Source organism: Manduca sexta, chromosome 18, assembly GCF_014839805.1.
Source record: "Manduca sexta isolate Smith_Timp_Sample1 chromosome 18, JHU_Msex_v1.0, whole genome shotgun sequence".
NCBI classification, from domain to species: Eukaryota; Metazoa; Arthropoda; class Insecta; order Lepidoptera; family Sphingidae; genus Manduca; species Manduca sexta.
Window position 1 is genome coordinate 12,991,887 of NC_051132.1, and position 16,600 is coordinate 13,008,486.

Sequence of the window (16,600 nt, forward strand, 5' to 3'; positions counted from 1 at the left end):
AATTTCCAGTAAAATTTTATCTTCGCTAAAATTGTTACATGTTGTCATGATATATGACAATAATGGACTTCTTATGAGCATTAACCTGAAATGCTCAAAAAGGGCCTTATACAAATTTAAATTTCTTTTCGTGCAGCGATTCCTCCATCGTTACAATATATGCCGAGGATCAGATATAGGTAGTTAGACAAATTCTTATTTGAATACCGTTTTCTCCTGGGATAAACTTTTAGGCTCCCCCAAAAAAGACTAAAGCTATATGGATTAATAAAAGTAATATAATAATCGAAAACTTGAACCGAAAGTTAGGAGAGAATTTGTACATTCATTGTGTATTCACGTAAAATTATTAATAGTATATTGTTCAGAGAATAATATTTTTTTGTTCAATATAAATAAATGCATTAATAGTTCATGGATAAAAATTAAGATAATATTGTATAGAGGTTCCCAACATTGTCCTTTCACGCTCCCACAAAAAACAAACGATGTATCTCCTTCCTACACAATAAAATCATAATAGTAAAATCAACGTAGATAAAGTTACGTAGAGCGCTCCCATTGTGGGATGGTACCCAGGATAGGTCTGACTCAAGCGCGGCAGCACGGCGCCCGCATGGCCACGGGCGATGTACTGGTGTTTCTGGACGCCCACTGCGAGGGTTCGTGGGACTGGCTCCGGCCTCTTCTGCAGAGGATCAAGGACAGCCGGGAGGCGGTGGTCACTCCCCTCATAGACGTTCTCGACCAGACCACGTTTCAGTACCAGACCGGAAATGATGACTTCGAGGTGACGTGCCAGTGAAATGGGTTTTTAATTGATGACCAGTTTCCTAGTAACGTCAAAAGTTGCAGGTCGGGACAGACTGTGACTTATGCGCCGTTTGTCCGCTTCCTTGATAATAATGATGGTATCCGACTAACCTACTCCTTACTTCCTATTGGAAACTGGTCAAAAGTTAACAGCTATGGGTTTGTGCTTAGGTGTTTTATAACATTTAGGAACGTATTTTTGGGATTGGGCTATCACTATCCTATTAGAGGAATATATTCCCATAATAGGAATATTGCTTATACATTTTGCTCCTATTATGGACATATATTTATTACTCATTGGAGAAATATCAAATTCGTGTTCATTAGGTTAGAGGTAATTTTTACATTCACATTAAGACGTAATAACATTTGTCATTTATTTTGAGTGCTAACCTTTACACATTTTGGGTAAAAGACCATAATTTAGCCCACATTATTAGTAAAAATACCTACTCATGAAACTACATACTTACAACTTTAACTACGTGATCAGCGATATTTTTCTATCGTTATGAATAGCCTGTTGATAGCTCTGAATATAGTATAATTTCGATAAACATAAAACTACAAATATATCCTAGTAAGGTACAATAAGCGAAGAGATGCGAAACGACAGGTATTTAGACCAAGGTAATACTTTATAGGCGGTATTCTAGCTCTAGTGTCATAGCCTGTTACTTCTGTTCACTGTTACAGATCATATTGCTCTAGCTCATAATGTCACCGCTCGGAAGAATAACGGTGTTAGTGAACAACTGAACAATAGACCTTTAAACGTATTCAGTGTTGTGCCTATGTTAGTATATTTCGAAAAAGTGTTGGACAATGTTTTGAATTGGAAATTTGAGGGGATCTTGTTAGAATAACAAAAATAGGTAATTTTGGGGGGCTAAAATGAAGTACGGAGGTTTTCCAGCGTGGGGCTGACGCGCGCGCGGTTGGCGGGCGCTCGGTACGCGACGGGCGACGCGCTGGTCTTCCTAGACGCGCACTGCGAGGTGCAGCCCGACTGGCTGCGGCCGCTCCTGCACGAGCTCAAACTCCGGCCCCACTCCGCGCTGGTGCCCATCATCGACGTCATTGACTCCTCCAACTTCTACTATAGCGTCCAGGACTCAGTCTCATTCCAGGTCTTGTACCTTTGCCTGGATGTTCGCTTCTGCGTGTGGCTTCTTCTCATTTGTGTCTTGTTTTGAAACTATTTTTCCAATCTCTATGAGGTTCGGCTTATGTTGAGAACTTCACATTGTCTAGTTTTGGGAGTTAAAATGATTTATAGGGATTATAGGTCATGGTTATGCGCTTAACCTTATTTCTAAATATACTTATATTTTATATGCGGAAGCTTGTGAAATGTTTGGGTGTTCGTATGTTTGTTAGAAGTAAACGCAGTAGTAACTGAACGGATTTGGATGACATTAAGCATGAGGAAAGACAATGTCCTGGATTAACACATAGGCTACTTTTTATTCCGGTAATTTTCTCCCTTGGATAAAAATTTACTTCGTAATATTATTTTTTGAATAGATGACTCTGGCGGCGTTCATTGTTTTAGGGACTTTTGTAACAGGAAAGGCTTTTCACGCAATCGAAGTTGCAAGCAACAATCAGCAGCGTATAGGTTTAAAAGTAATATACCACTTATTCTGCCACATTTGTATATTCTAAATAATGGAAAACCTCTATCTAATACTTAACAATGTGTTAAATACCTCTTTGTAAACCGACGACGTAGGTGAAATTTGTATATCAATAGACGTGAAGTATAAAGGTGCTATGGAGAGCTCGTGATAGTTAATTATCTACGTATATTGCTAGTCGTTATCGTAGTCGAGGTCCATTGTACAGCTCTATTCCGCTTCCGCGATGCACTGACCCGCATACTTCATATTTGATTTATTATAATTGACCATCATGTGAAAAACTATATTAGCTATTTGATGAGTTGAGGTGCATTATAAACTCTCGTTTCTATTTGAAAATATGATAGGCTGACTGCTAAAATTATGGAAATAGATTTGTCTGTCGAAAATCAATATTATATATGGTCGGGTCTCTTAATTGGTTTTAAGGATAGAATAAAATTTCATATCACAAGATTCTAGGTATTGATTTATTAATTTAATTAGTATTTATCCTTCTCTTCATCAGTTCTCGAAGTTTCAGCTCCTTCAAAACGATTGAATGTGTTTTCTAAATTTTTTATGGGTTAGACATTTTCTAGCACTTTACACTTTTACACAATTTCATTTATGTTGCGTGTACTTTGCTTTTTGTATGTGTGTGTTTTTATTGCGTTTAATGTATTGCTTTATGTTTGTACTATCAGCTGAGAATACCTTTGGATCTCAGTTGACGTCACACGTGTAAAAAGGACGTTAGAAATGGTAATAATAGTCGAACAATTGTCACTCGTTCAAGTCCAAAGATATTTTCGACGGGTAGTAGTGTGTACTGTGTAGTATACATTTCAAAAACTTATTATAACAGAATCACGCAATTGATAGATGTGTTTCTGAATTAGAAGTTTCATCTAGCGAATTTTCTATGATTATGTTAAGTACTAGAGATATGTTTAAATTACAATACCATCTACATATAGTTTCATTTAGAAAATTGAAAATACGTTAAATATTTTCATTATTAGTTCTTAGGCAAGACGATCCACTAAGGGCTTCAAAAAGTTTGACAATCACTGTATTCCCACAGCGTGTTATATATGATACCGTGATAAGACACGAGGAGTCTATTGTCCATATCTATCCAGAGACAATACGCCTAGGCCCCTGCTAGTACAGGCTAGCGGAGGCATGATCAAGTTTGACAACCGCCGACCGTTCCAGGCAAGGTCTAATGAAGGCGCGGATGAGGGGTGCGCGCGCGGCGAGGGGCGACGTGCTGGTGTTTCTAGACGCGCACTGCGAGGCCGGTAGTGACTGGCTGAGGCCCCTCTTGCAACGCGTGCGGCATAAGAGGGACGCGGTCCTCACACCTCTCATCGACGTCGTAGACCAGACCACCTTCCAGCTAGACGCGGCAGAGTATTTCCAGGTTTAGATGTTAGGAATAACCTGGATGGGGTAATGCATGTGATAAATGGATGTTCTGTTGTGGTGTAGTCCGTAAACACGTCGACATTGCATGTTTTTAAAATTTGTCCTCTTTTTGGAGTTATTTTCTCAATTATAATGTCTTGTGATTTACGTTAAATCAAGTCTTCTACTGTGATACAATGTCCGATTTCTTGTTTATTTTTTTTAGAATATTTTCCGTTAATTATTTGGTTATACTCAAAAAGGACAGCGAGAAGATAGGTTAATACTATATTACATAAGTTGTTGCAAACATAAGTGTTTTATGGACTATATCATTCCAAGACGTTTATAATTACTAACAAGCATGCATAACATTTAAGGAATATTAAAATTTACAGAAAACTAATTGAATATATGATTATTTTCGAAAAGTTACTCACAATTGGGTAAAGAAAAATTCGATATTTGTATCTAAATACTAATCATAATATTATTCGATAGTCTCGCATTTCCGAGGCCACGGCTTTAATACCAGTATTAAGAAAAATATTTGTGTGATTCGCAAATATTGGGAGCGCTAAAAATAACGAAGTGAAATAGAAACCAAATTACCACAAACTTTGTTAGGTTTCTAAACGGAATATTTGATAACAAATTAATAGCATTTTTATTGACAGGCAGTAGTATAAAGAGGAAGTATTTAACTACCATTTAATTAGTGACGCGTTACTAATTCTAGATAAAAGGCTTTGTAGTAAGTAAGCGCAATATTAACTCTGCTGATATCTTGGAATTCAGAAAAATGACTTTGGTACAATTCTATGATTTTGAGGTCTTGGTCATGAATGGCCAGATTATTGGCAGCTTTGTTTATGGTAAGAAAGGCCAGGTTATTGTCTTCTGTCACTGTCTATTCAACAAAACTCGCCATAAGTCCGGAGAGGTGGTAAAGAGGCAAAATTCGTTGATAATTAAAACTCGACCTTATTCGCCTTGTGCTTAACGTTAGTATTTGAATGATAAACTGAAATTTAATATTTGTTTGAAACGATGTATGTTATTTAACGTTACAATAACATCCACCGTCAATAATATTTCAAAACTATAGCTTACACTTTACTTTTTATCGAATTCAGTCTCTTTGCTATCAATTTTATTTAGTATTCGAATTTTAGGATTCGTTGAAGACCTTCACCGTCCTAAAAATATATTTACCCATCCCATACATCAGTTCGCATCAAAGTCTGGTAGTGCGTTAAACCCTCATTAAAAGGACCGCGCAACCTTCAATTTAAGTGACAGTATTAATCAAATGGCTTGATTAAATAACTGAAAATACGATCAGTGATTCTCAAACTTTGTGCGTAGCCCCTTATATCTATTTGCACGCTGCTTGCTTTTGCTTGCATATGAAGTGATTTTTATAACTTACATAAAAAATATAATATATCATTACAAAACTTGAACTGCACTATGACGAGGGCAGCGTTTTGTATAGTATTGATGCCTGCAGCCAGCGTGGTGAACTAAGGTTTAACCCGCTCAATATTGGAGGCTCCTGCCCTGCTGTGACAGTATGTAAGACAGAGCTGATATTATTGATACGGTTTATGAATTAGTTTGGTTATCATTAGGTAAACTACATGCGCGTAATTTTGATGTAAAAAATATATTATAAAAATAATTACGTCTTCTAGAACAGTCGATATAACATTGTTTATAAAAATCACTTCATCACCGATCGGGTAAGGTTTGATTCAGGTATGCTGTATAATATGTTGTGGTGTTTGGTGTTCAGGTGGGCGGGTTTACGTTCACCGGCCACTTCACTTGGATCGACGTGCCCGAGCGAGAGAAGAAGCGCAGAGGCTCCGATATAGGACCAACTTGGTGAGATTCTACTTTATTATATGGCTTAATTGGACGAAGTAATTTTCTTGCCGAACGTTTCTAGTGAGTCTTGCCTGTCAATAATTGCTTTACTATTGTGTCCAGACGGAGCAAATTTATTGTGTTCTTTCAAAAATTTTACACGTGAGGTTAGGAAATTGCTCCGTATATTTGAGGCTTTAATTTAGTCCTTTATGACATCATATCGTGTGGCTCATATTGACAGAGGAAGAGCCTTAACCTTAATGAATGGATAGGGTATATGGTTTTTGACAAACTTATACGAAACAGTAGTGGTTGGGTACTGATAACTAGTAATCCTATTACTGCTTCAGATAAAACTACAGCACACCTAAAAATTAGGTAGATTTCTTATTATCATGTAAAAACTCATTTTCACGAACAGACATTCATCATGTTTTTTATAGATAATCTGCCACAAACGAGCACAATGGGAAGTAGTGTATATATCCTTGCGGATGAGAGCTAGTTTGTAAGTACGTGTTGACAGGTCCCCGACGATGGCTGGCGGTCTGTTTGCGATCAACCGCGCGTACTACTGGGAGATGGGCGCGTACGACGAGCAGATGGCGGGCTGGGGCGGCGAGAACCTCGAGATGTCCTTCCGGATATGGCAGTGTGAGTGAGCAAGCAACTTGTACTCTAGTGCAGTCATCAGTGGCGTAGTTTGGGGTCTTCCCGGGTCGGACCCGAACTGTGGCTCCAAAGACACCAAGCGAGAGCGAAAGAAATGACTATTCTACATATAAGACAACGCCCCTCCTTCCATAGTTAAATAGAATAATAATATCAGCCCTGTATTATATACTTGCCCACTGCTGAGCACGGGCCTCCGACACTACTGAGAGGGATTAGGCCTTACTCCACCACGCTGGCCTAGTGCGGATTGGTAGACTTCACACACCTTCGAAATTCCTATAGAGAACTTCTCAGATGTGCAGGTTTCCTCACGATGTTTTCCTTCACCGTTAAAGCGAACGATATATTCACAAAGAATACTCACATGATTTTTTAGAAAAGTCAGAGGTGTGTGCCCTTGGGATTTGAACCTGCGGACATTCGTCTTGGCAGTCCGTTCCACACCCAACTAGGCTATCGCCGCTTCCATAGTTACTAATAACTAATACATGCGACAAGAGTAAAAACTAAAGGTTTTAATTTATCCATTTTGCCTTTCTCCTAAAAGTGCTGTGTGGGAAGGTACACCATCCTCTTCCCACCCTAATTACTTTACGCCGCGAGCAGTCATCAAGAAGTGATTAATAGTATTTATATTTACTTTAATGGAATGATCAACAATGACTTGTGAACGTATAGGCGGCGAGGGAGGATGGGGAAAGGAGAGCTTGACGGTCTTTACAAAACATTTACCCCCTTATTCATAGACGTTTTTTATCTAAGGAAGTAAAGCTATGATAACAAGTCTGTTTCTCAGTGCTGATGGTATGGCAGCCTTCGCAGTGCGCAGACATAGGGATATTGTGATATAAAAAAAACATCTATCAATTACGGGGTTAATATATAAGTTTTTTCGGAAACCCTGGTATACGACCCTCAATCAATTTAGCAAGTAGATCGCATACAGGATCTTTAAATTCATCATATCATGTATTAATGCCAAATGGTAAGACTTGTGTTATATTATGCTTGCAGGTGGCGGCACGCTGGAGACGATCCCGTGCTCGCGCGTGGGGCACGTGTTCCGCAGCTTCCACCCGTACGGCCTGCCCGCCAACAGCGACACCCACGGTGACCACACACACCACTACACCACACGCATTGTGACCCCTCGCTGTTTATTGTACCATCTATATATTGTAGTTTATTGCGTTACCTTGTAATTTCGCAATGTTGGGCAAAGACTTCCCCAATATCCTTTCATGTATCGCGAATATATCTTCGGTTTACTGCAGGAACTGGCTAATGGCAAAAAATCATCAAGTACAGTTTATAATGCCTTGAACATGATATAACGTTAAACATACCAACTTGATTCTAAGAATAAAAATTATATCTAAGATGATATAGGAAAACAATGTAACTGAAACTAAAAGTGGCTTAATTTATACTTTTGTATTTGTCAGTTTATGAGTTCTTGCAGTAAACCGACGATATGATGAATTCCATGAATATGTGAGTAATCGCATCTGCAATTACTCTTAATTTTTTAACATAGGTGGACGCTTCCGCATGTCATTCCCATGTAAAGTAAGCTTTTGAATTTAAAGACTTTACTTGACTTTTCTATTTCCCACTTGTGTGCTCGACAGTCAGTCAGCTCCGCCCACAGAACAAGTTCGAGTAAAACTATCCCACGTTTACTAATGTCTACCCTCACCGTAGTAGGATTATGTTCACATTCACCCCATTTGACCCTAGACCCCATCCTCCAGGTATAAACACAGCGCGCATGGCCGAGGTGTGGATGGACGAGTATGCGGAACTGTTCTACCTTCACCGACCTGATCTGAGGGTGAGTACTTCTGCCATCCCTTTTGAAATAGGATCCTTGAATAATGGTATTAAGTCTGCCAGACATCAGCGCCGAAGTATCGATTAAATAATATTCGATTATTATTGATCGATCAAGCATCGATTTAATTGACCTTTCTTTAGCTACATACCACTTTTTGTTGTGCTAGTTGTAAGTTTTCCTAAATAAAATATCTCAATATAGGTATTGTTATTTATTTTCTAAATTAATGTATTAAGTACTGTAATTTTTATTGAATATAATAAATACGGTCCAATGGTGCTTAGATATATTATTCCGGCAACGGTTTGACTGTTCCTCTGGCATTGTAAAGTCCACGGACGGATGCTGCTTACCATCAAGCGGACCGCTTGCTGGTTTGGCTACTAAAGCATTAAAAAAACGTTAATTTTTTTTTCATATCCCTTGATTTTGGACGAATCTGTCTCTCTTCCAGAACAATCCGAAGATTGGCGACGTGACGCACCGCAAGATCCTGCGGGAGAAGCTGCAGTGCAAGAGCTTCCAGTGGTACCTCGACAACATCTACAAAGAGAAGTTCGTGCCGGTGCGAGACGTCTACGGATATGGCAGGTACGTTATAAAAAAGTGTTTTCGAATATTTGAGAACACAAGAAGTATTAATAATACCAGCCCTGTATACTGTCCCACTGCTGGGCACGGGCCTCGTCTACTACTGAGAGGAATTAGGTTGGCCTAGTGCAGATTGGTAGACTTCAGACACCCTCAAAATTTCTGTTAAGAACTTCTCAGGTATGCAGGTTTCTTCACGATATTTTCCTTCACTGTTAGAGCAAGCGATAATTCACAAAGAATACACACATAATGTTAGACAAGTCAGAGATGTGTGCCCTTGTGATTTGATCTTGCAGACATTCGTCTCGGCAGGCTGTTCCACAACTAACTAGGCTATCGTAAGAAGTATTGTGGTGGTGTAATTAATCATTGTTAAAAGACATCAAATCACAGTTGATATTGTATAATAAGAAACGGGAAATATTTATCGATATGAACTTAGAACCGTCACCGTTACATAGTAGAACTTACATAAACCAAGTGACTGAACTAATTGCCTCTTCTATGGACACATAGGATTGAGCTTATGAACAATCATTTCTGAAGAACGATTCAGAGGTATGTTCACTATAAATATGTAATATTTTGTGGTCCTTCGATCCGGATAGTGAGGTCTGGTTGGCGCAGGTTCATGAACCCGTCGAGCGGGTTCTGCCTGGACACGATGCAGCGCGAGGGCGAGGCGGTGCCGCTGGGCGTGTACCCGTGCCACGCGCAGCTGCAGGCCACGCAGTACCTGTCGCTCAGCCTCGCCGGCGAGCTGCGCGACGAGGAGAAGTGCGCCCAGCTGCAGTACACCAGGTCACACTGCACGCTTCTCAGCAGACTGTTACATTTACTGTTAAAGTAACAGTTGCCACAACACAAACGTCGATAAAGCAAAAACAGTGGTTATATGTTTCACGAAAGTAACCGTAACTTTGGCAAATACGGTTGTGAGGGTATATGGTAGGCTGGGACCTTATTCTCTATGCCACATGTTATTTTTACAGTGCGTAACAAGCTCGTAACGCATCGCGTCACGTTCAATACAATAGAAATTGGCATACAGAATACTATTCCACACAAATTTCACGAAGATAACATAACACGGCCGCGTAACGCGTTTGCAGTGTCACAGAGAATAGGGCCCCTGGTGAGGCCGTATAGTACCAGCGCAATAGCAAGTAAATATAAAACAAATAAAATGTTATAGATATTATGACACATATTTCGTCAATCGTTATTATAAGCGTGAACAAAATAAATTTATGGAAAACATATTTTCTGTTATTACATAAATGGAAAGTCGCAAAAAAGTATAGTTGATATGATTGATTGACTGTTGTGCGCAGGCGCGAGAACGAAGTCGACGAAGACATCAGTCGGAAAGTGCTGATGGCGACCTGCCACGGGAAGCAACGGGGGCAGGTAACATTATATAGAATCTATGGACGTCACATTTTTAGTACTCCGTTGACATAATTTTGACTTGAAATGCTATACACTCACCCGGTATATTATAGTCTAGTCGGATTGTGGATTTCTACTCGTAGTAATGCTCTAAGAACAGTAATATATCAAGCCGGCATGGCACTATTTTTCTATTTTTTATTATTTTTTTTAATAGTAAGAAAATAGGCAGTGTTGCTCAAGCTTTACCAAGTAAAAAATATTTTCTGAGATAAAAGTCCTACTGGTCTACGTCTTTCTATATCATTCCAGCTTACTTTGTACCAATATTTTTTTCTAATCGAATCTGTGATTTACACCCGTTTTCAATAACCAATCCCAAATGCTTTTTCGATCTATCTCGAAAATTGACCAATCAGATAAAAGTTTTTTTTTGACATGCTTATAATGACCTATTTTGATTGGTTTATTCTCGAGATCGGATTAAGGCGAAAGCTTTACTGATAGACGGATGGATCTACTTTCCTTTTGCTACTTTTGCACTTAAAAGTGATTGGTGTGGATGAAAACGTATTTGTCGTCAGAAATGGAAGTACGAGGCGAGCTCGGGCACGCTGAAGCACGCGGACTCGGGGCTGTGTCTCTCGGCGGGGCGCGACTCCAGCGCCGACGTGTTGGCGCGCACCTGCCGCGGGCAGCTCCGACCAGCGCTGGCGCATCGACTACGCCGAGTACAACCACTTCACCAGGGACGGTCAGTGTACCATGGATTCCAAACTATACTGGCTTTGGGGAGCTCTTATGGAGGGAGGTAGTCAGTAAATCATTGTTTGTGTACTGGGCTCGGCCACCTGGGAGGGGGGATACAGTTACCAGCTCAATGCAAACACATTAATTTGTAAGTCAATTTACCCTTCTATTCACCCCCCCCCCCCCTACTTGCCAGCCCGAGCTGGTTACTTCAGTTTGTACCTTGTCTTTAGTATAAATTTTATACCTAATTTAAAATGTCCATAGTAATATAAGTAATTTTAATAGTTGTTTAGAAATAATAATAATTATTCTTATGCTTTGTTTTGACGTATCATAAGTGCAACTTTGTTGGCCTACGTGATAAATAAAGTATTTTATTTTATTTTAATCAGTCACAATTGACATAAGTTAATACTATTATTACCTTTATAGATTGCCCGTAATGTGGTAGAAACGAACATTGCAATAGTACTTAAACAAACAAAAGCCTATCACCAGTAAGAGTGAACATGCTGACCGTACAATTTGCTACCATCAGGGGCCATATTCGATGTGACAGTGTGTTTACACTATTTTTTTTTACCACGGCAGTGTTATGAATATAAAAAAATATTTATAAAAAATAATTGCTAGAGACTTTCAAATTAGACTGAGCCTGTGTCTCGAGAAACCAATTAATAAAATATGAAGTTATTTATTTATTGCGAGTTAGAGAGCGTCATGTTTGTATTAGTGTGCGTGTGTACGCACTACGCATGCGTGCTCATGTATGTGTTATTTTCGTGAAATTAGCGTGGAATGGTATTTATGTCAATTGCCATAACTGCTATAAGGCGCGTCACGTCTTTGTTATGGTTTGCTCAGCACACTTCACTAATATGTGATAGTATTGCGGGACATTAAAATTATTTTGTTGCAGACGTGGAGCCTAGCGACAGGGATGAGAAATTAAAAAAGCTTCGTGGACAAAGGTACGTTACTGTTAGATGTTTTTTGTTATTTATTTATTTATTTGGGAAACAAACAGAACAAATTATGACTAAAAAGAAATGAATGTAAATTAAGGTTCTTAATCCAACACAGTTTCCACTAATAGGTAATACACACATAGAAGAGAGTAGACGAAAATTAATTTACAATATTACAAATTAAAAATTGCATAAAGAAAATAAACAAACAAACTCAATCAAGCGTGGAAAATAATTCAATAGAGACAAGTATCTAAATTATCCACAATATCAATTAATGCCTTCCTTTAGATGTTTAACGATTGACAAAATATATCGATATCGGAGATTAAAGCAAACTTATTATTCTTAACAGTTGCTCTACTAATAAAAAATATTAGAACCATAATTAGTTTTAGACGATATATGAGTTACTGTGTGACGTTGTAAATTACTTGACAAAATTGAGTTGTTTGAAGGATATTTGGATTCGATTATTTTTGCACTTTATGGTGATAGAGTCGCTCTCAAGTGCATTGATGCCAATCGTTCCGTATACTAGCATTATGCTACAGTCTAAAATGCAATAATAATCATCGAATAAAAACTATCTGTGTTGTAAATATGGTATATGTTCTTAGTAATTAAATAAAGTTAGTAAAAAGATGTTATTGACACGAGTGTTTATTTCGGACTAAAAGGGAAGTAACTATGGCAAACAAAATACAATTAGTTCTAAAAATAGAACATATAAAAAATAATAAGTCACGACGAAGGTTACAATCTCCAACAGCCGCCCTTAATCGCAGTTGTGACAGAAACAAAACAAATAAAATAATTAAGTTTCTAAACCTAAGTTAACTACACATCGTTTGTGTGCTAGAGGTCCGAGGGCCTTCGTTAGTACATCAGCAGGCATATCGTTACTTTTATATATTCTAACTTAACAATATTATTAGATACCTTTTCCCTAATAAAGTGAAACCTAGTATCTATATGCTTCGTCCTGCTGTGGTGTACAGGATTTCGAACAAGATTAATGGCACTTTGGCTGTCAGAAGCTAAGTTAACTGAACAAAGTATACCTGTTATCTCGTATATAAACCGACGTAAGTAACACGCTTCCTTCGTGGCAGACGCTAATGCCATATATTCTGACTCGGCCGAACTTAACGCAACAGTAGGTTGCTTCTTGATTCCCATGATACTGACCTCCACTTCACTTGTAAACATAACCGGTGTATGACCTTCTGTCGATTGGACAGTTTGCCCAGTTTTTAATGAAAAATATTTCGACAAATCATTTTTGACAGTGTCAAATGTCAAATCAGAATTAAAGAAGACTATTATGTCATCAACAAAGATTCCTAATATTACAAGTTCTTTACCAAAAAGTTTAGTATACACACAAGGTTCGGAAGGAGTTCCTATGAAACCTATTTTAGAAAGCGTTTCATTTAACTTTTATTCCAAGCTCGCGGTGCCTGTTTAAGACCGTAAAGAGATTTCTTCAATAAACAAACTTTGTTTTCTTTTACCCTTTTGAATAAAACCAAGAGGTTGCTCCATGAAAACTTCTTCTTCTAAATCTCCGTTAAGGAAAGCTGTATCGACATCTACGTGCTTCATTCTCAACTTCATATCTGCAGCTATCGCAAACAACGTGCGGAGGGAAGAATGACGAATCACTGGTGCGAACGTCTCCTTGTAGTCTACACTTTCAACTTGATGAAAACCTTTGACGACGAGTCTCTGCTTTATACTTGGTAATATTACCATAAGCATCCCTTTAATTTTGTAAATCCATTTACATGGTATAACCTTTTGTTAGGTCTATCTACTAAATTCCATGTATGGAGTTTCCTTAAGGAACTATACTCATCAACCATAGCATGTTGCCACTTATCAGCATCATCGGCATGAGTAGCTTCGTAATATGTCGTAGGTTCATTAGAATCTACCATTGATGTATTGTAAGCTTTATAAAAATTTGTTGTTTTTCTGTCTCTGGAAGGGTATCTGCGCTCAGGGTGCGATTCCTGTTTCAAATTCGCTGTCTCTTCTTCCACACTAGGCAGTCTTAAGCCACTGAGAGACTCTCGCTCTTCCAGAGTCACTGACTCTTTTGTACTTTCTAGATTTACTGGTAAAGTTGCTTCAGCCGCCGGGCTGATACTCTCATCACAGTCATAGAATTGACAGTCATGATCAAACTCAGACTCAATCTCCTTTTGCTCATCAAATAACAATATAGATTCTGACTGTGCGACAGATTGCTTCTGCTTTAGCGCTGTAAAGCAATTTTCAAAAAAGGTTGCATCTCTGGATATAATAACTTTTCGTGGGTTAGCAGGATCCCTAAAAATATAAGTGCCTGGATTTTCAGAATAACCGACGAAAATTGCTTCCTGTGCCTTGACATCTAATTTCTTCCTGTGACACGAAGGTATATGGACTAGAGCTCTACAACCAAATACTTTTAGATGGCTAAGATCACCTTTTCGTCCATACCATTTGTCATAAGGAATTTGTCCACCTAAGGCTCGATGAGGAGACCTATTCTTAAGGTAAATGGCAACTTAGAATCATCTTCCCAGAATGCTTTCGGTAGTGAACTTTCAGCTAGCAACGTTCTTGCCTTTTCTGTAACCGAACGATGGGTGCGTTCCGCTACTCCAACTTGCTGAGGACTATAAGGCGTCGTTGTTTGATGTTCTATACCTTTTGAAGCAAGATAATCAACAAACTCTTTATTCACGAACTCCTTACCTCCATCAGTCCTAATTGCTTTAATTGTTTTATCTAACTGATTTTCAACAAAACATTGAAACACACAAAATATATCTTTGACTTCTGTTTTAGAAGAAATAAAATAAGCAAACACTTTTCGCGTATAATCGTCTACTATTGTCAACATATATCTATTTCCTTGAAAAGAAGTTGTAGACACCGGTCCCATCAAATCCATATGGATCAGTTCCAAGGGGAAGTAGCCCTATTAAACGCTAACCTTTTGAAAGGTTTTCTTGCTTGTTTACCTTCCACGCAAGCGATACAACTAGTTTTATCTACTCCTGTATACTTTATACCTACCTTGTGATTTTTCAGTTGGTTCATGCCTATACGACACAAATGTCCTAACCTCTTATGCCAAATTTGATAACTATCCTGACAACCAGAGTGCACATCTTGTGTCAAAAAATTATCCGCCACATTCTCGGAAACATTTACAGTACCATCTAAAACGTACAGTCCACCACAGGGCGAGGCATGAGCAACAGATTCACCTGTAAAATTAAAAGTATCAGATTTATAAAAGTTACATCCATTTTTATCAAAAACACAAATAAAACCCTTTTCAACAGTTTTATATACAGATAACAAACTAGCTTTCAAATCTGGTATATAAGCAACATCACTAATATTGTTGACCACGTTCTCGGGCGTGTTTATTGAAATATTTCCAATTCCGCAGCACTTAATCTGTTCTCCATTTGCGACAGTAACAGTACCTTGATTCTGTATCGAGATATTCTGAAACCAGTCCCGTCTAGAAGTCATGTGTCTAGTACAACCTGAATCTACATAAATTATGTCCTTTCTTGGGTTTCCAGAAGTATTAAGACTTGTAAATATCGTATCATTGGTATTTACCGCATTGCCTTTCTCCTTCTTGTTTCTCTGTGGACAGTCTGGTCTCTTATGTCCAGGTGTCTTGCACTCATAACAAACTATATTCTTCTTCATTGACTTAGGCTTCTTCTTCGCATGAAAACAGGAGTCTATTGACGTAGCCACATCTTTGGACATTTCATTAAGCAGTTTTGTTTTCACCAACTCTGTAGTCACGTCTACATTGCAATTTTCTAAAGCCATAATGAGAGGTTCATACCTTGGAGTTAGACCTCCCAAAAGTATTGCAGCAATAGACTTGTCCTCTATGACTACATCAATATCCGCAAGATCCTGTGCGGTTGACATAACTGCGTTAATATATAGTTCAATATTTTTGAACTCTGATAGACTCAACCTGTACAGTCTACGCTCCAAAATAATCTTCGTCCTATTCCCTTATCTTCAAAGGCTTTTTGCAAACAAGTCCATGCCTCAGATGCAGTTTTCGCACATCTTATATGGGTTATCGCTGCACCTTCTACTGATAAGCATATCTTTGCTAATGCCTTTGCGTCTTTGCGTACCTTTGTAGAGGCAGGGGTTGTGTCTCCATCTCGGTATCCACTAATTGTTTCCCATAAATCCTCATGGATAAGGTAATTTCGCATCTTGAACTTCCAAGTCGGATATCCATCTTTTATCCTCAAACAAGGAAATGTAAAAGATGAGCTCGACGACGGGGAATTTTTCACACTCGAAACATCTCCAGATTCATGTGACATTTTCAGACTATTACTATTTCCTAGTCACACAAAAAATATATTCAACTTTATTTTACTAAATAACGTGAAAAAACTAAGAACTAAGCGTTCGTGCTGATAACGTGTTGTAAATATGGTATATGTTCTTAGTAATTAAATAAAGTTAGTAAAAAGATGTTATTGACATGAGTGTTTATTTCGGACTAAAGAGAAGTAACTATGGCAAACAAAATACAATTAGTTCTAAAAATAGAACATATAAAAATAATAAGTCACGACGAAGGTTACAATCTCCAACAA

The 16,600-nt window shown here is 38.3% G+C and overlaps 1 protein-coding gene across 1 annotated transcript in view; it reads left to right on the plus strand.

Moving 5' to 3' along the window:
• Window positions 1-16,600, plus strand: part of LOC115444513 — a 40,058-nt gene that overhangs the window by 4,439 nt on the left and 19,019 nt on the right. Inside the window, 11 exon segments of the mRNA XM_030170304.2 lie at window positions 1,733-1,946; window positions 5,650-5,741; window positions 6,253-6,380; window positions 7,416-7,511; window positions 8,156-8,235; window positions 8,693-8,829; window positions 9,460-9,633; window positions 10,167-10,242; window positions 10,809-10,928; window positions 10,930-10,978; window positions 11,897-11,948. Of these exon segments, the coding sequence (XP_030026164.2) occupies window positions 1,733-1,946; window positions 5,650-5,741; window positions 6,253-6,380; window positions 7,416-7,511; window positions 8,156-8,235; window positions 8,693-8,829; window positions 9,460-9,633; window positions 10,167-10,242; window positions 10,809-10,928; window positions 10,930-10,978; window positions 11,897-11,948 (1,218 nt within the window).